This window comes from Phyllobates terribilis, unplaced genomic scaffold (assembly GCF_046119375.1).
Source record: "Phyllobates terribilis strain yellow unplaced genomic scaffold, ASM4611937v1 Scaffold_13__5_contigs__length_258822181, whole genome shotgun sequence".
In the NCBI taxonomy this organism is placed as follows: Eukaryota; Metazoa; Chordata; class Amphibia; order Anura; family Dendrobatidae; genus Phyllobates; species Phyllobates terribilis.
In genome coordinates this window covers 195,396,830-195,416,526 of record NW_027362773.1, presented here as the reverse complement: position 1 = coordinate 195,416,526, position 19,697 = coordinate 195,396,830, and the positions used below count along the sequence as shown (strand labels likewise).

Below are 19,697 nucleotides of genomic sequence, written 5' to 3'. Positions count from 1 at the left end.
ACCGTTACTCAGACTCCTCCACTCTGTGCTAGTCATTGCACTGGCTGCCCATGAATTATAGGATCCAATTTAAATTGCTTGTTCTCACCCACAAAGCTCTCCACAGTGTGGCACCCCCCTACATCTCTTCCCTCATTTCTGTTTATCGGCCTACCCGTTCTCTACGCACCTCAAGCGACTTTCGACTAATATCCACACTAATCAGTACCTCCCACTCCCGGCTTCAAGACTTCTCCCAAGCTCCCTAAAAAACACACCTGTTTAGGGCAGCCTATTACCTTCCCTAATCGAAGTTTTTATCTTCTTATAGCCCATCCCTTATTTCTCTAATCATATCTCTCCACCGAACCAAAAAGCACTACAGATACTGGCTGGTGATGAGCTCATGCCGCCTTTATCTATCCCTCATCCCCTCAAGATGGCTGGACCATCCTTGTAAATAAGCCATTGTACTTTGTGTCACCCCCACCTCATTGTAGATTGTAAGCTCTTACGAGCAGGGTCGTCATTATTTTTGCTGTAATTATTGTGTTATCTTTAGCTATGTTACTTATGACTGTTGTATATGAACCTGTGAATTGTTAAGCGGTGCGGAATATGTTGGCGCTATATAAATAAAGATTATTATTATTATGAGTCAAGGTTGAAAGCAAGAGCATGAAATGATCAAGGTTGTAAGTGAGAGTCTGAAAGGGTAAAGATTGTAAGCGAGAGTATAAAAGAGTCCAGGCTGTAATCGAGAGTGTGAGGCTAAAGGTTGTAAGCGAGAGAGTAAAAGAGTCCAGGCTGTAATCGAGAGTGTGAGGGTAAAGGATGTAAGCGAGAGTGTAAAAGAGCCCAGGCTGTTATCGAGAGTGTGAGGGTAAAGGTTGTAAGCGAGAGTGGAAAAGAGCCCAGGCTGTAAGCGAGAGTGTAAAAGAGTCCAGGCTGTAATCTAGAGTGTGAGGGTAAAGGTTGTAAGCGAGAGTGTAAAAGAGTCCAGGCTGTAATCGAGCGTGTGAAAGGGTAAATGTTGTAAGCGAGAGTATAGAGGAGTCCAGGCTGTAAGTGAGAGTGTGAAAGGATCAAGGCTGTAAGCAAGAGCGTGAAATAGTCAAGCTTGTAAGCGAGAGTGTAAAAGAGTCCAGGCTGTAAGCGAGAGCGTGATAGGGTGAAAATTGTAAACCAGAGTGTAAAAGGGTCCAGGTTTTAAGGGAGAACATAAGAGATTAAGGTTGTAGGCAAGAGCGTAAAAGAGTCCAGATTGTAAGCGAGAATGCAAAAGGGTCAAGGTTGTAAGCAAGAGCGTGAAAAGATCATGGTTGTAAGCGAGAGCGTGAATGAGTCAAGGTTGAAAGCAAGAGCATGAAAGGATCTAGGTTGTAAGTGAGAGTCCGAAAGGGTCAAGGTTGTAAGCGAGACCATAAAAGGAGTCAATATTTTAAGTGAGAAAGTAAAAGGGTTTGGGTTTTAAGGGACAATGTAAAAAGGGTCAAGTTTGTAAGCGAGAGCTTAAGAGGGTCAAGGTTGTAAGGGGGAGCGTAAGAGGGTCAAGGTTGTAAGGGGGAGCGTAAGAGGGTCAAGGTTGTAAGAGAGCACGTTAGAGGGTCAAGGTTGTAAAGGGAGAGTGTGAAAGGGTCAAAGTTGTGTGCGTGAAAGAGTCAAGGATGTATCTGAGTGTAAGAAGGTCAAGGTTGTAAGTAAGAATGTGAGAGGGTCAAGATTGTAAGTGAGAATGTAAGATGGTCAAGGTTGAATTCAAGAGTGTAAATTGGTCATGGTGATGTTGCCTCCCATTAGAAGTAAGCACAACTTTTGCCTTTTTTGAGTTTGTATTTTGCAAATTGCTCCTTCATTCCCCAGAAATTGTCATGTACTGGGCAAAACTGACTTGCTAGATCGGATAACCCATCTTAGCAAGTTACCACCTATCTACAGAACCGCTTAATCCAATCACTGAGACCATCAAAGATTGGTCTACATGTGATCTCCAGGAGTCCTATAGACAATGGTAGTGCGCATGCAGGGCCATCACTCTATTCAAACCTGGCACTTTTGAGCACTATTCTCGGAATCTGTTGGGGTCCCAACGTTGAGACCCCTCACTGATCACAACAACAGGGCTCCGATGTGCAAACTTCAACAGTTCTAAAGAAACTAAATGAAGTTAGTGGTCCGCATCGCGGCCATCGTTTATTCCAGTGGAGCCCCATTCTCGAAATCGATGCGGGTCCCAGTGGGTGGGATTATGTGGTGACTTCTAAGATATGTAAGGCCGGTATATAAACCTTCATCTTTGCTTCTATACAAGAAGCATATCAGAGGTTTTGTTGCCTTCTGGGATAAAATCACCCCCCCGCACACCTTGTCCGGCACCGTTCTCGCATCTTGGAATGATGGTTATTTTATGTTCTTGGCTCCCGGCATCTCGTGCCCCTGGACTCTACTTGGGAGCTTTCACCTGACAATCCATCTGTCAATAAACACCACATTGTCTTCTGTTTCTGTTTTAATTCTTTCAGTTTTATTTTGGAGAGGAGCCAGACCACACACGAAGCGTAAGCTCTCCAGACGGCTCCTGACGGGAGAAACGTCTGCGCCGGACAAATACTGCTTTGTGCTTCACAATATCATTATATGTAAAGTATTTTACATTGAGCTGTTTACTGCGTAGAAGGGATGAAAGCAGAGACGGACGGACGAGCGGTGCGTGCAGGTGGAGGCCAGGCGGCACTGGAGGAGATCTGTACATGGCCGGCTCAGCGCTGCCGCACTATTCTCTGCACAGTTCAGTCATTGTGACTCTGTGATACATTTATTGTTATTGTTTTACTGCACAGATACAAGTAATATATGTAGTAAGTAGAAAGGACAGGTGGGGGGAGAGCGAGGAGGCTTGTCAGGCATTTATAATGCCATAACTAATTAATAAGTAAGTAGGTATTGTAGGTAAGGGATAGAAAGACAGAAATGAGCGGTTACTAATAGATATGAGAGAGATGTGGATAAAAGGGTTAAAGACATGAGAGCGATGAAGAGTTAGGTATAGATATAAGAGGAGAGAAGGATAAGAGATGAATTTCATGGAAAGAGAAATAAAGTGGCAAATAGATAGATAAATAATATATAGAAGAGATATTTATTAGATGATAGATAATAGACAGATGATAGATAGATAAGAGATAGATAGATAATAGATAGATGATAATAGATAGATAATAGATAGATTAATAGATATAGATAGATAATAGATGATAGATAATAGATAGATGATAGATAGATTAATATATATAGATGGATGGATGGATAGATAGATAGATAATAGATAGATAGATAATAGATAGATAGATAATAGATAGATGATAGATAATAGATAGATAGATAGACAGATGATAGATAGATAGATAATAGATAGATAGATGATAGATAATAGATGATAGATAATAAATAATAGATAGATGATAGATAATAGATGATAGATAATAGATAGATAGATGATAGATAGATGATAGACAATAGATGATAGATAGATGATAGATAGATAATAAATGATAGATAGATAATAGATAGATGATAGATAGATAATAAATGATAGATAATAGATAGATAGATGATAGATAGATAATAGTTAGATGATAGATAGATAATAGATAGATAGATGATAGATAATATATAGATAGATAATAGATGATAGATAGATAATAGATGATAGATAGATAATAGATGATAGATAATAGATAGATAGATGATAGATAATAGATTAATAGATAGATAGATAATAGATGATAGATAATAGATAGATAGATAGATAGATAATAGATAGATGATAGATAGATAAATAGATAATAGATGATAGATAATAGATAGATGATAGATAATAGAAGATAGATGATAGATGGATAAATAATAGATAGATAATAGATAGATAGGTACTGAAAAACAACAAAAGATGAGGCAGCACAAGCACAGACAAAATGCAGTTGTTAGTTGCCAGCCTGCAGGTTACAGCCCAGTGACCTAATAATATAAATACAAAAAGGCTCTTTGGAGCCGAAACGTTGTTTTTTTCTTTTTTTTGCTCACATAGCAAATTAGAAGTTTGTTCACTTATTTGACATTCCCGCAGTGTGCTGCCTGCTTCTTTTGCATTTATATAGCTAGATAGATGTGAGATAGATGTAGATAAAGATGGATATAGACAGAGGGACAAAGAGACATGAGTTATGTAGAGATAGATACTGCAGACATAATGGATAGATGTGTAGATGCTGGTGGCGGTGGACATGTTGCCCCCCTATGTCGCTATACACGTCGCTCCTGTATGTCGCTGTATGTGTCGCCCCCGTATGTCGCTGTATGTGTCGTCCCTGTATGTGTCGCCCCTGTATGTCGCTGTACGTGTCGCCCCCGTATGTCGCTGTACGTGTCGCTCCCGTATGTCGCTGTATGTGTCGCCCCCGTATGTCGCTGTACGTGTCGCCCCCGTATGTCTCTGTACGGGTCACCCCGTATGTCGCTGTACGTGTCGCCCCCGTATGTCGCTGTACGTGTTGCCCCCGTATGTCGCTGTACGTGTCACCCCCGTATGTCGCTGTACGTGTCGCCCCCGTATGTCGCTGTACGTGTCGCCCCCGTATGTCGCTGTACGTGTTGCCCCGTGTGTCTTTGTACGTGTCGCCCCCGTATGTCGCTGTGCGTGTCGCCCCCGTATGTCGCTGTACGTGTCGCCCCCGTATGTCGCTGTACGTGTCGCCCCCGTATATCGCTGTACGTGTCGCCCCCGTATATCGCTGTACGTGTCGCCCCCGTATGTCGCTGTACGTGTCGTCCCCGTATGTCGCTGTACGTGTCGCCCCCGTATGTCGCTGTATGTGTCGCCCCCCTATATCTCTGAACGTGTCGCCCCCACTATGTCGCTGTACGTGTCTCTCCCGTATGTCGCTGTACGCGTCGCCCCCTATGTCTCTGAACGCGTCGCCCCCTATGTCGCTGTACGTGTCGCCCCCCTATATCGCTGTACATGTCGTCCCGTATGTCGCTGTACGTGTCGTCCCGTATGTCGCTGTACGTGTCGCCCCCATATGTCTCTGTACGTGTCACCCCGTATGTCGCTGTACGTGTCGCCCCCGTATGTCGCTGTACGTGTCGCCCCCGTATGTCGCTGTACGAGTCGCCCCCGTATGTCGCTGTATGTGTTGCCCCGTGTGTCGCTGTACGTGTCGCCCCCGTATGTCGCTGTACGTGTCGCCCCCGTATGTCGCTGTACGTGTCGCCCCCGTATGTCGCTGTACGTGTCGCCCCCGTATATCGCTGTACGTGTTGCCCCATGTGTCTTTGTACGTGTCGCCCCCGTATGTCGCTGTACGTGTCGCCCCCGTATGTCGCTGTACGTGTCGCCCCCATATATCGCTGTACGTGTCGCCCCCGTATGTCGCTGTACGTGTCGCCCCCGTATGTCGCTGTACGTGTCGCCCCCGTATGTCGCTGTACGTGTCGCCCCCATATGTCGCTGTACGTGTCGCCCCCGTATGTCGCTGTACGTGTCGCCCCCCTATATCTCTGAACGTGTCGCCCCCACTATGTCGCTGTACGTGTCTCTCCCGTATGTCGCTGTACGCGTCGCCCCCTATGTCTCTGAACGCATCGCCCCCTATGTCGCTGTACGTGTCGCCCCCCTATATCGCTGTACATGTCGTCCCGTATGTCGCTGTACGTGTCGTCCTGTATGTCGCTGTACGTGTCGCCCCTGTATGTCGCTGTACGTGTCGCCCCCATATGTCTCTGTACGTGTCACCCCGTATGTCGCTGTACGTGTCGCCCCCGTATGTCACTGTACGTGTCGCCCCCGTATGTCGCTGTACGTGTCGCCCCCGTATGTCACTGTACGTGTTGCCCCGTGTGTCGCTGTACGTGTCGCCCCCATATGTCGCTGTACGTGTCGCCCCCGTATGTCGCTGTACGTGTCGCCCCCGTATATCGCTGTACGTGTCGCCCCCGTATATCGCTGTACGTGTCGCCCCCGTATATCGCTGTACGTGTCGCCCCCGTATATCGCTGTACGTGTCGCCCCCGTATGTCGCTGTACGTGTCGCCCCCGTATGTCGCTGTATGTGTCGCCCCCCTATATCTCTGAATGTGTCGCCCCCACTGTGTCGCTGTACGTGTCTCTCCCGTATGTCGCTGTACGTGTCGCCCCCGTATGTCGCTGTACGTGTCGCCCCCGTATGTCGCTGTACGTGTCGCCCCCGTATGTCGCTGTACGTGTCGCCCCCGTATGTCGCTGTATGTGTCGCCCCCCTATATCTCTGAACGTGTCGCCCCCACTATGTCGCTGTACGTGTCTCTCCCGTATGTCGCTGTACGCGTCGCCCCCTATGTCTCTGAACGCATCGCCCCCTATGTCGCTGTACGTGTCGCCCCCCTATATCGCTGTACATGTCGTCCCGTATGTCGCTGTACGTGTCGTCCTGTATGTCGCTCTACGTGTCGCCCCTGTATGTCGCTGTACGTGTCGCCCCCATATGTCTCTGTACGTGTCACCCCGTATGTCGCTGTACGTGTCGCCCCCGTATGTCGCTGTACGTGTCGCCCCCGTATGTCGCTGTACGTGTTGCCCCGTGTGTCGCTGTACGTGTCGCCCCCGTATGTCGCTGTACGTGTCGCCCCCGTATATCGCTGTACGTGTCGCCCCCATATATCGCTGTACGTGTCGCCCCCGTATGTCGCTGTACGTGTCGCCCCCGTATGTCGCTGTACGTGTCGCCCCCATATGTCGCTGTACGTGTCGCCCCCGTATGTCGCTGTACGTGTCGCCCCCCTATATCTCTGAACGTGTCGCCCCCACTATGTCGCTGTACGTGTCTCTCCCGTATGTCGCTGTACGCGTCGCCCCCTATGTCTCTGAACGCATCGCCCCCTATGTCGCTGTACGTGTCGCCCCCCTATATCGCTGTACATGTCGTCCCGTATGTCGCTGTACGTGTCGTCCTGTATGTCGCTCTACGTGTCGCCCCTGTATGTCGCTGTACGTGTCGCCCCCATATGTCTCTGTACGTGTCACCCCGTATGTCGCTGTACGTGTCGCCCCCGTATGTCGCTGTACGTGTCGCCCCCGTATGTCGCTGTACGTGTTGCCCCGTGTGTCGCTGTACGTGTCGCCCCCGTATGTCGCTGTACGTGTCGCCCCCGTATGTCGCTGTACGTGTCGCCCCCGTATATCGCTGTACGTGTCGCCCCCGTATATCGCTGTACGTGTCGCCCCCGTATATCGCTGTACGTGTCGCCCCCGTATATCGCTGTACGTGTCGCCCCCGTATGTCGCTGTACGTGTCGCCCCCGTATGTCGCTGTACGTGTCGCCCCCGTATGTCGCTGTACGTGTCGCCCCCGTATGTCGCTGTATGTGTCGCCCCCCTATATCTCTGAACGTGTCGCCCCCACTATGTCGCTGTACGTGTCTCTCCCGTATGTCGCTGTACGCGTCGCCCCCTATGTCTCTGAACGCATCGCCCCCTATGTCGCTGTACGTGTCGCCCCCCTATATCGCTGTACATGTCGTCCCGTATGTCGCTGTACGTGTCGTCCTGTATGTCGCTCTACGTGTCGCCCCTGTATGTCGCTGTACGTGTCGCCCCCATATGTCTCTGTACGTGTCACCCCGTATGTCGCTGTACGTGTCGCCCCCGTATGTCGCTGTACGTGTCGCCCCCGTATGTCGCTGTACGTGTTGCCCCGTGTGTCGCTGTACGTGTCGCCCCCGTATGTCGCTGTACGTGTCGCCCCCGTATGTCGCTGTACGTGTCGCCCCCGTATATCGCTGTACGTGTCGCCCCCGTATATCGCTGTACGTGTCGCCCCCGTATATCGCTGTACGTGTCGCCCCCGTATATCGCTGTACGTGTCGCCCCCGTATGTCGCTGTACGTGTCGCCCCCGTATGTCGCTGTACGTGTCGCCCCCGTATGTCGCTGTACGTGTCGCCCCCGTATGTCGCTGTATGTGTCGCCCCCCTATATCTCTGAATGTGTCGCCCCCACTGTGTCGCTGTACGTGTCTCTCCCGTATGTCGCTGTACGCGTCACCCCCTATGTCGCTGTACGTGTCGTCGCCCTATATCGCTGTACGTGTCGTCCCGTATGTCGCTGTACGTGTCGTCCCGTATGTCGCTGTACGTGTCGTCCCGTATGTCGCTGTACGTGTCGTCCCGTATGTCGCTGTGCGTGTCGCCCCTGTATGTCGCTGTACGTGTCGCCCCGTATGTCGCTGTACGTGTCGTCCCGTATGTCGCTGTACGTGTCGCCCCCGTATGTCGCTGTACGTGTCGTCCCGTATGTCGCTGTACGTGTCACCCCGTATGTCGCTGTACGTGTCACCCCCGTATGTCGCTGTACGTGTCGCCCCCGTATGTCGCTGTACGTGTCGCCCCCGTATGTCGCTGTACGTGTCGTCCCGTATGTCGCTGTACGTGTCGTCCCGTATGTCGCTGTACGTGTCGCCCCGTATGTCGCTGTACGTGTCGCCCCTGTATGTCGCTGTACGTGTCGCCCCGTATGTCGCTGTACGTGTCGCCCCCGTATGTCGCTGTACGTGTCGCCCCTTATGTCGCTGTACATGTCACCCCGTATGTCGCTGTTTGTGTGTGTTCCCGCAGCCTGGTGCACATAATTCTACACTTTGTTATCCACGTAAACCTTCCTTACATTTTCGCTGTGCTGCATTTCCACGTCCCAGCGCTGCGTTCTTCCCCTTCTTTCCTTTTGTCCCCGTCCTCCTTCTCCCTGAGCGCGGCGTAGCCGAGTCGTGTGTGTACAGAAGCATGCAGCAGTTAGGGGACTTTGTGAACTCCATTACAGCGCTGTATTTCTCCAGGGAATCAGAAGAACGGGCTGTCATTGGGAAAAAGTAACGTACTAATACATGTAATGCTATTGTCAAAATGATTTGACCATGGTCTTTAAAAGCAGTCGTCTGTAACCCTTGGGCAATTTCATATTTTTCTAATCATTTCACCATCAGTTTACAGGCTTGGCGCGCAGCAATAAATCAGACCCAGCCTCACCCTTAATTAGCTGGCAGGTTTTTTTTCGACGTGTAATTGTGGTGTTTACATTGACGTCTACATTTTTTTTTCCATTCCTCATAAAAGGCAGAATTTATCTGCAAGGGGTTTATTATCTGCAGATGAAAGAGAAATCGGAATACTTTTGAGATGATAGAATTTGTTTGACTGCTGCATTGTAAAATTAGACTTATGTTGTAAGTTAAAAAAAATTAACTTACAACATAAGTCTAATTATTGATTAATAATTATCAAAATTATTAATCAATAATTACCATCTTGAAGCAAATAAAACTAGGATTCCTTTAGATGCAAACAGCGCCACTCCTGATCATAGGCTGTGCCTGGTATTGCAGCCAAGCTCCATTTATTAAACTAAACTTTAACTTTTTTTATATAATTTTGTCCAGCATGGAAAGTTATGAAACTTTGCAAATTACTTTATTAGGAAATTTGCCTTCATTCCTGTAAAAAAAAAAAAAAAAAGTGTTTTCCAGCCCCCGGCTTTTCCCCAGTCTATCTTCCTGCCTTCAGCGGCATTGATATCAGCGTGTCCTCGTTTGGAGTACAGATGATAGCAGTGATGGGTCAGCCCCTGTCTCCTCCTCTGAGCTGACCCATCACTGCCATCAGCTGTACTCCAAGACTAAAGTGGGGAAAAATCAAGGTTTGGAAGCCACATGCAATTTTTTTTAAAAAACAATGAAGACAAATCTCTTAATAAAGTGATTTTTATAACTTTTAATGCTGGACAAAATTCTGAAAAAAATTAATAAATGCAAGGTTATTTACTCCTTAAAGGACTGCCTTACAGTTTTAGGGCAAATGGACATTATATAAGGGAATCCTATTGCTTGTGCCCTAAACAACAAGTGGCTTCCAATCTGGCAGACTCAATACTTACTTGTTACTTGTAGAATAACTTTAATAGATGACTACATTTACCCCTGCAGTCCCTGCTGCTAGGTAAATGTCTACCTGGCTGCCCTTAGCTCTAGCAAAATGGCTGTTTGCCGCAGGGCTGTGGAGTCGGTAAGCCAAACCTCCGACTACTCAATTTCCATGACTTCGACTCCACGACGCCGACTCCCTCATACATGGCTCATGTTTAAGTGATAAATTTACTGTAGCACAGATTCTTCTCAGCTAAAAGTCTATACCCCTAGATCAGGAATAGGACAGACATTTATAGGACATTTCATAACTTTCCCAAATTCTTATGAAAAAATATTCCCCGCAAACTGCATTGAACTACTGTACTCAATTCATTATATATTTTCGGAGTCGATCCATTTTATACCGACTCCACCAAAATGGACACCGACTCCACAGCCCTGCCGAGGGCGCAGGTAATGGGGCAAAAGTTCGTGCAGATCGATTTGCAGAACCTGGACCATCAGCCATATCGGTAATCTTTGGCTCCTGGATGGGACACCTGAGAACAGTCTCCTACCTCCCGTCATCCCCTACCCTTCTTTTGATTAGCCAGCCTGGCACAACGTATTCTTTGCGGTGTGACTTGTGTGATATCGCGCCAGGCCGGCTAATCAAGAGAAGAACCACAGATGCCTTCAGGTAGAATGTGGTCCTCGGGTTTCCCATCCAGTGACCACAGGCTAATGATGTGTCCGATGGACCAGGTCCTGCAAACCAATTCATACAATCTCTAAATGGGCGTCTCGGACAATTACCGTAGCTGATCGCCGACTGGCCAAATTCTAAAAAGGGAATATCTGTGCTTTAAATTAAGCATTTTTTTTTGCGTTCTGGATTATCACAGAAGTTAATGTAAAAAGGACTGTAAAAAAAATCCCGTATACTGTGGTTTAGGCTCCCAAACTCATTACACTAAAGTCATCTCAACCTGTCGAGATCAGATGGATTGGCCGAGTCTATTGAAGCCTTTATCCTCTCCCTGTACATGGGGGGCTTTATGCTCTCCCCAACAGATGATGTCACGGTCAAGGGAGACCTTCTGAATTTCAGTGGTCGATCCTTTTGTCCACAAAGGAGAAAAGTCAACGTCAGAGGAGTCTGGCAGCAGCCCTCTCAAGCACTTGCCAGCTCTAAAGCATAGAGCTTGTAAGCTCTTCGCTCCTTGCCTCGAAAACTGAGCACTGTTGATATACTGCAGACATGGCCGTTAACGTAAACACTGAGAAACTATAAAATCCCTCAGTTCTTGAAATCGGAGAGGATTTCTAATAAGAGGTACATTTCAAAGTTGCCTTTTTTTTTACACGCTTTTTCCGAGGCTTAAGACAGGGACCTATTTTTAAGGAGGGCCTCCTCCGTATGGCTTAGCTGGCTAGCTCCAGTGATACCGCAAAGCCAATGATGCCTCTGCTGGCACCATCGTAGAGAACAGAGTTGGGGCCAGCGGTCAACCATGACGTTGGCCTGAAATATCAATCATCATGAGCTCACTGCCCACATGCCCAAGATGGGAATACTTCTTTTTTTTAGCTCCAAAAAGGATTCATTGATGTACAAAAACACATCAAAAACTTATTAAAAAAGCATTAAAAAACGCATCAAAAAACACATCAAAATCGTGGCAAAACGCGCGTTTTTCCTGCCAAGAGATGCAGAAATGCTCTAGAAATTAATGCAATCAAATCCTGAACGATTAAAGAATTTTTACTGCAGTATTAAATGATTTGACCTGAACCAAGTGTATGTGTTACACGTGTGCATCTGTGCAATATATATTGTTTTCATATGTTCGAATGTCTTGTCTGTTGTCAGCTTGTCAATACCCACTATGTGGCACGATCTGTATAAACCATGGCCGCACTCGCTATTTTTCCCTGCGTGAAGATTATTTTCTAGATTATAGTCGCATTGAAGCATTGCTTTCATAATAATCGTTCAGATCGAAACCTGGGGAACGAGATTTTGACCTTCGCGGTCACTTTATAGTATTCCTGTTTAATTGCACAGAGCCCCGTTCCTTCCAATAGCTATAGGGCAAATTATTAGTGTGACCAGTAGTCAGTACGACGCTCGTCTCCGAACGTCCTTGGTGTTTTATAGACCTAGTTAACAACATAATAAAAGCAACGCAGGCTTTAGAGCATGCATTATAAAAGAAAAGCTGAGACGTGTGCTGGATGGTAAGGAAAAGAACAAATTCTTCCATAAGTTTCCCCGCACTGACTTGAAAACAGAAAAAAAATTGTTCTTTCACCGAAGCCACAGCTCAACATTGAATTTCAAATTCAGTCCTTGTCCCCACGGGCATTACGGGTCAGGTTGAAGTTCCAGTTCTTGAAATAATTCAGGTGAGATTTCTGATAGGGTTGTGATAGGGTCACTTTAGGATAACATGAGCAGATAGTGTTTGAAGAATTATGTCTTGGCTTGTTTGCTCTAGCTGGGGACTTGCCTTCACTGCACAGGTAGTGAACCTTTCAGTTCCTTCTGTGTTTTTTTATTTTTTTATGATAAACATAGCATGGAAGTCAAGGCAGAAGATGAAGGAGGGGGAGAACGAAGGCAGCAGCTGCTCGAGGGAACGAGGGGATACATTTCTGGTGCTCCCATTTAATTCCTGTAGAATTTTATCGAAAGTGGCTTTGGGGTCACTTGACAAGTGACCAGGAGCCGCTCACATCTCTCAAGTCACCTTGTCATGACAATCATGCTAAATCACTCGCTGCATTGCTCTGAACACAAAGATCCATGTATCTGTCTGCATCTCGGGGCTTCCACACCATCAGAGCTGTAAACTCTTTTAAGGGTTTTTGATATTTTGGGCCAGATACAAACCTAGTAGATGACCGAGAGAACATTTCATAGAATTGGATTTTACAAACATGAATTTAAAGGGAGTCTGTCAGTACAAATTGACTGTCCAAACCAAGCACAAGCGTCCGTTGACCTCGGCTTGGCCGAGAAGTTCAGTGAACCTTGCCACATACTTGTCTTCCAACTATCTCCAACCCTCCTCTGAATCCTGTATAGCCAGAGCTGTCAATCAAAGAAAAGAAGATAGATGGAGAACACGGTGCAGTCTAGTGATGGCTTGGGTGATCAGTGGTGTTTTGACTTTGTGATAATTTGGGAGCGATATATAGGGGCAGGGTCATGATATGGTAAGGTAAGTGGATTGGCACTAAGGAGCAGGTTATTGAATCATATAGACAGGTACTAGATATCCAAAACCAATGATTTAGCATGGCCAGTATCTTTCACAATTAATTGAAGTAGAATGTTTGATGGAACCCAGTCAACTGCTGGATGGCGTAGAGTATGGGTTTCCCCACTTTTTTACGTTCTTTGCTATAGTAAAAAGTGAGTGACTTCTATGGCATGCACAACGTAATATCTGCTCCTGTCTTTCACAGGCCTCTCCATGTCCTGATTTGCAATGGTGCAGTCTTTGGGATTCCCTGGCAGCTAACAGAAGATCACATCGAAATTACTTTCCAGGTCAATCACCTCGGCCACTTCTACCTGACCTCACTTTTGCAAGATATATTACGTCAGTCTGTTCCATCTCGGGTCGTTGTGGTGTCCTCAGAGTCTCACAGGTTGGTCCAGTAAAAATAATATGGAGACGACAACATGAAGTCAACCCCTTTTTATTCCACCAGTATTGCAATACATGGCTCATAACCCAACTAGCCCTTTTCCTCAGGTGTGGCTCTTTCAGTCAGATGATTTTCAGACCCCCTTCAAACTATTCTTGATTGCCTAAGGCAAGGCCATCAATTCTAAAGAGCTAAGAAAAAACAGTTTTGTAGAATTGGTCCCAAGTAGAACCCCACTACTTGCGCTGTTCATTCGATGGAGTTATTCTGTACACATCTAAAAAGCTCAGGTCATAGAAATATAGAACGGTAGAGTTGGAAGGGACCTCTAGGGTCATCTGGTCCACACCCCTACTCAATGCAGGATTCACTAAATCATCTCAGAAGATGTCTGTCCAGCCTCTGTTTGAAGGCTTCCATTGAAGGAGAACTCACCACCTCTCTTGGAAGTTTTCAAACAGAGTTTCGACAGACATCTGTCTGAGATGATTTAGTCAATCCTCCATTGAGCAGGAGTGTGGACCAGATGACCCTGGAGGTCCCCTCCTCTAGCTTGGCTGAAGTTTTTTTGGTATATTTGCGACATTCCTCTGTTATTCTCCTTAGAAATTTATGAATAAATTTGACAATAGGGCATTGCCATTTCTCTTTTCATTAAGTTGTGACCCTTATTGCCAGCACATTTATTAGATAGTGTCAGGACGACAGCATAGGGACGCACATTATTGACAAGAGAATTGTTAATTTATATATTTCCACCAGGAATAATTTAGGAAAAGAGCAAGGTTCTAAGAAAAAATGCTTTGCAAAATTATTATTTTATGAAGAACACTAAATCTCTCAGAAGAACCTGGAGGTCCACCTTGTAAACAAGCCCGTTAAGCACAAAGTACTATATTAAATAAGTATTAGTGAGACACAAAATAGGAAAAGATAATATCAAGGGAATATGACATTTTTTTTTCACTTGTCATAGTCGGTGTATTTATTCCTACTCTATAAATCATGATTCAAGCCCCTGTTCCCATCGCACTTTGAGCCACCCATTGAGCAGTCTTGAAGATGGAATAATAATTGATTAAATCTGAATGCCATGACCTTTATTGATTTGCCATTCAACAACTTCGGCATCTACCCGAGAAGAAAGAGAAGATATACTGAAATCTAAATAGTCTACCTAAAGGCTGGGTTGATGGGATGATGTAGAATTCATTTCTCTCTTCATGGTGAAGCGGTCTACATAAACAAATCACTTCCCTGATGCTTACCGGGGAGAAAAAAAAGTGTATACACACAAAACACATCCCTGCTATCTACTGGTAAGAGGAGCAACCAACACACTACACATCCAGGCCGTCTAACGGGGAGAGAAGAAATCTACTCACACAAAACATACCCCTGCCGTCTACCATGAAGAGTAGCGATCTACACACACAACACTTCCCTTCCATATACTGGGGAGAAAAGAAGTCTACACACACAAAACACATCCCTGCCGTCTACTGGAAAGAGAAGTTGTCTACACACACAACTCATCCCTGCAGTCTACCAGAAAGAGGAGTGGTCTACAGATACAAATCACATCCCTGTCGTCTACCAGGGAGAGGGGCAGCCTGGACACACACCACATATCCCTGACGTCTACCGGGAAAAGTAGCGGTCTACACACACAACACATCTGTTCCATACACTGGGGAGAGAAGAAGTCTACACACACAAAACACATCCCTGCTGTCTACTGGGAAGAGAAGTGGTCTACACAAACAAAACACATCCCTGCTGTCTACCAGGAAGAAAAGTGGTCTACACACGCAAAACACACCCCTGCTGTCTACCGGCGAGAGGAGCGGTCTGCATACACAAAACACATCCCTGCCATCTACCAGAGTGGGTAGCGGTCTACACACAACACATCCTTGCCGTCTACCAGGGAGAGGAGCAGTCTACACACAACACATCCCTGCCGTCTACCAGGGAGAGGAGCGGTCTACATACAACACATCCCTGCCGTCTACCAGGGAGAGGAGTGGTCTGCGTACACAAAACGCATTCCTTCTGTCTACTGGGAAGAACAGCATTCTATGCTCACAAAACACAACCCTGCCGTCTACCGGAAGAGAAGCAATCTACACACACATAAAATACATCCCTGCCATCTACCAGGGAGAGGAGTGGTCTACAGATACAAATCACATCCCTGCCGCCTACCAGGGAGAGTAGCAACCTACACACAACATGTCCCTGCCGTCTACCGGAAAGAGGAGCAATCTACATATACAAAACGCATCCCTGCCGTCCACCAGGCCTAGGAGCGGTCTACACACACAACACATCCCTGCTGTCTATTGGGGAGAGGAGGGATCTACATACACAAAACACATCCTTGCTGTCTACCGGTAAGAAGCGCGGTCTACACACAAAACACATCCTTGCCATCTACCATAATGAAGAGTAGTCTACACACACAACACATCCCTGCCGTCTACTGGGAGAGGAGAGGTCTATACATACAAAACATGTCCCTACCATCTACCGGGACAAAGAGCCGCCAACTAAAAACACATCTATGCTGCCTACTGGGGACCTTTTGTTTCCTCTACCGTAAACATCTAAATCTAAATCCCTACTCTAATGAAAAATGTCTATAATGTGACAATAACAAATTATTGAAGGCCATCATTTTCTAGAAACCTTCAATTACTTTCTCATACTATAATCATTTAGAAGGTATTCCTTAAATTCGTTACTAGTGGAATTGTTTTAAGAAGCAATCCATATTAATGAACGTCCTACGGAATCATTATACAGGAAAGCGTCAATACAAATACAATTGCACCGTCTTCGTCAGTCTCTCATAAATGTGCTTGTCGCTTCAAAGATCTTAGATACAAACTATAATGGTTGTTAGTTTCGTTTTTGTTTTTTTTTCCAGAAAAAAAATATTTGATCTAAAATATTCTACTCAAATTATGTCCTAATATTTAAAAAATACCTTAAAGAAAAAAGAAAAGCAAAGTGATAGAAATATATTGTCTTTAAATTATTATAAAACCACCACCACAAAAAAAAGAGCAGTTTCGATCTGCTGATCTCTACAGGTTTGACCATTTTCTTTTCCTCCTGAGCCCTCTACAGGGCATGCGTAGTATTACATAATGTTAGAGCAGGAGCTGTTCTTATGACATAAGTTGTGAACTCCCTTCTGTGAGGTCCATTTGCAGCAACAGGTCTTACAGACAAGGAATTAAGAGCAGTGTCGGAGTTTTGCCAAATTTGATAAGTTTGGTGTAGTATGTAAAAGGCAGCAGTTTTTCTGCTCTGGATTTTCAGGCAGAAAATCCACTCACAGTACCAGCAAGGTGCATGGCCACTCTGTGAAAAAATAAGCAGCGGGAAATTGACCTTTGGGGTGTATTTTAAATTCACAGTTTATGCTGCAGTAATTCACTAGGGATTTCACTTTTTGTAATGCAAATCCACATAATTTCTGCAACAGATTCCGAAACAAAAAGTATGATTTAGTGCAGATTTATCAATAAATAACAGAAAAAATGTGCTGCGGATTCCTTCTCGGATTTTTGTCTTGGATCCCATATGCGGATTTCAGAAATTTTGTTGCACATTTGCCACGGATTTCACCCTGTAGATTGCAAAACGTGAAAGTCTGCAAGAATTAAAGGGGTTATCACATGAGCAAAGTACCGTATTTTTCGGACTGGACAATAGGACGCACCTAGGTTTTAGAGGAGGAAAATAGAAAAAAAATTTGAAGGAAAAAATGTGGTCATGGACGCACTGTTAAGGGAGGGTCTGCTGCTGAAATTGTTATAGGGGTAATGTCCCCCAATTCTGTACTAATATCCCCCATCCTGGTATACAGTACAGACCAAAAGTTTGGACATATCTTCTTATTTAAAGATTTTTCTGTATTTTCCTGACTATGAAAATTGTACATTCACACTGAAGACATCAAAACTATGAATTAGCACATGTGGAATTATATACTTAACAAAAAAGTGTGAAACAACTGAAAATATGTCTTATATTCTAGGTTCTTCAAAGTAGCCTCCTTTTGCTTTGATGACTGCTTTGCACACTCTTGGCATTCTCTTGATGAGCTTCAAGAGGTAGTCACCGGAATTGGTCTTCCAACAATCTTGAAGGAGTTCCCAGAGATGCTTAGCACTTGTTGGCCCTTTTGCCTTCACTCTGCGGTCCAGCTCACCCCAAACCATCTCGATGGGGTTCAGGTCTGGTGACTGTGGAGGCCAGGTCATCTGGAGTAGCACCCCATCACTCTCCTTCTTGGTCAAATAGCCCTTACACAGCCTGGAGGTGTGTTTGGGGTCATTGTCCTGTTGAAAAATAAATGATGGTCCAACTAAACGCAAACCGGATGGAATAGCATGCCGCTGCAAGATGCTGTGGTAGCCATGCTGGTTCAGTATGCCTTCAATTTTGAATAAATCCCCAACAGTGTCACCAGCAAAGCACCCCCACACCATCACACCTCCTCCTCCATGCTTCACGGTGGGAACCAGGCATGTAGAGTCCAGTGAAAACCATTTCCGGTGACTACCTCTTGAAGCTCATCAAGAGAATGCCAAGAGTGTACAAAGCAGTCATCAAAGCAAAAGGTGGCTACTTCGAAGAACCTAGAATATAAGACATATTTTCAGTTGTTTCACACTTTTTTGTTAAGTATATAATTCCACATGTGTTAATTCATAGTTTTGATGCCTTCAGTGTGAATGTACAATTTTCATAGTCAGGAAAATACAGAAAAATCTTTAAATGAGAAGATATGTCCAAACTTTTGGTCTGTACTGTATATACAGTTGTGCTCAAAAGTTTATATATGGCGGCAGAATTTTTCCTTTCTTGGCCTTATTTCAGAGAACATGAATGATAACAAAAAACTTTTTCTCCACTCATGGTTATTGGTTGGTTGAAGCCATTTATTGTCAAACTACTGTGTTTTCTCTTTTTAAATCTTAATGACAACCAAAAACATCCAAATTACCCTGATCAAAAGTTCACATACCCCCAGTTCTTAATACCGTGTATTGCCCCCTCTAACATCAATGACAGCTTGAAGTCTTTTGTGGTAGTTGTGGATGAGGTTCTTTAATTTCTCAGATGGTAAAGCTGCCCATTCTTCTTTGCAAAAAGCCTCCAGTTCCTGTAAATTCCTGGGCTGTCTTGCATGAACTGCACGCTTGAGATCTCCCCAGAGTGGCTCAATGATATTGAGGTCAGGAGACTACTGAGGTGGCCACTACAGAACCTTCACTTTGTTCTGCTGTAGCCAAAAACAGGTCGACTTGGCTTTGTGTTTTGGATCGTTGTCATGTTGGAACATCCAAGTACATCCCATGCGCAGCTTCTGGGCTGATGAGTGCAAATTTGCCTCCAGTGTTTGCTGATAACGTGCTGCATTTATCTTTCCTTCAACTTTTGCCAAGTTTTCTGTGCCTTTGTAGCTCACATCCCCAAAACATCAGCGATTCACCTCCGTGCTTTACTGTAGGAATGGTGTTTCTTTCATCATAGGCCTTGTTGATCTCTCTCCAAATGTAACATTTATGGTTGTGGCCAAAAAGTTCAATTTTGTCTCATCACTCCAAATTACCTTGTTCCAGAAGTTTTGAGGCTTGTCTCTGTGCTGTTTGGCGTATTGTAGGCGAGATACTTTGTGGCATTTGCGCAGTAATGGCTTTCTTCTGGCAACTCACCCCATGTAGCCCATTTTTATTCAAGTGCCTCCTTATTGTACATCTTGAAACAGCCACACTGCTAGTTTTCAGAGAGTCCTGTATTTCAGCTGATGTTATTTGTGGGTTTTTTTGCATCCCGAACAATTTTCCTGGCAGTTGTGGCCAAAATTTTTGTTGGTCTACCTGAACGTGGTTTGGTTTTTACAGAGCCCCTGATTTTCCACTTGTTAATCACAGTTTGAAAGCTGCTGACTGACATTATCAATTCCTTGGATATTTTTTTGTATCCCTTTCCTGTGTTATGCAGTTCAACTACCCTTTCCCGTAGATTCGTTGACAATTCTTTTGCTTTCTCCATGACTCACAGTCCAGAAATGTCAGTGGCTGGATGAAAGATGCAAGAGTCTGTC

At 45.4% G+C, this 19,697-nt stretch overlaps 1 protein-coding gene across 2 annotated transcripts in view; it reads left to right on the top strand.

Annotated features, from left to right (window-relative positions):
• The window catches only part of WWOX (WW domain containing oxidoreductase), a 1,169,433-nt gene that overhangs the window by 253,950 nt on the left and 895,786 nt on the right, over positions 1-19,697 (top strand). For both annotated transcript variants that reach the window (XM_073659143.1, XM_073659142.1), the window contains exon 8: positions 13,385-13,570. In XM_073659143.1, coding sequence (XP_073515244.1) covers positions 13,385-13,570 — 186 coding nt within the window. The remainder of the gene's footprint in view (positions 1-13,384; positions 13,571-19,697) is intronic.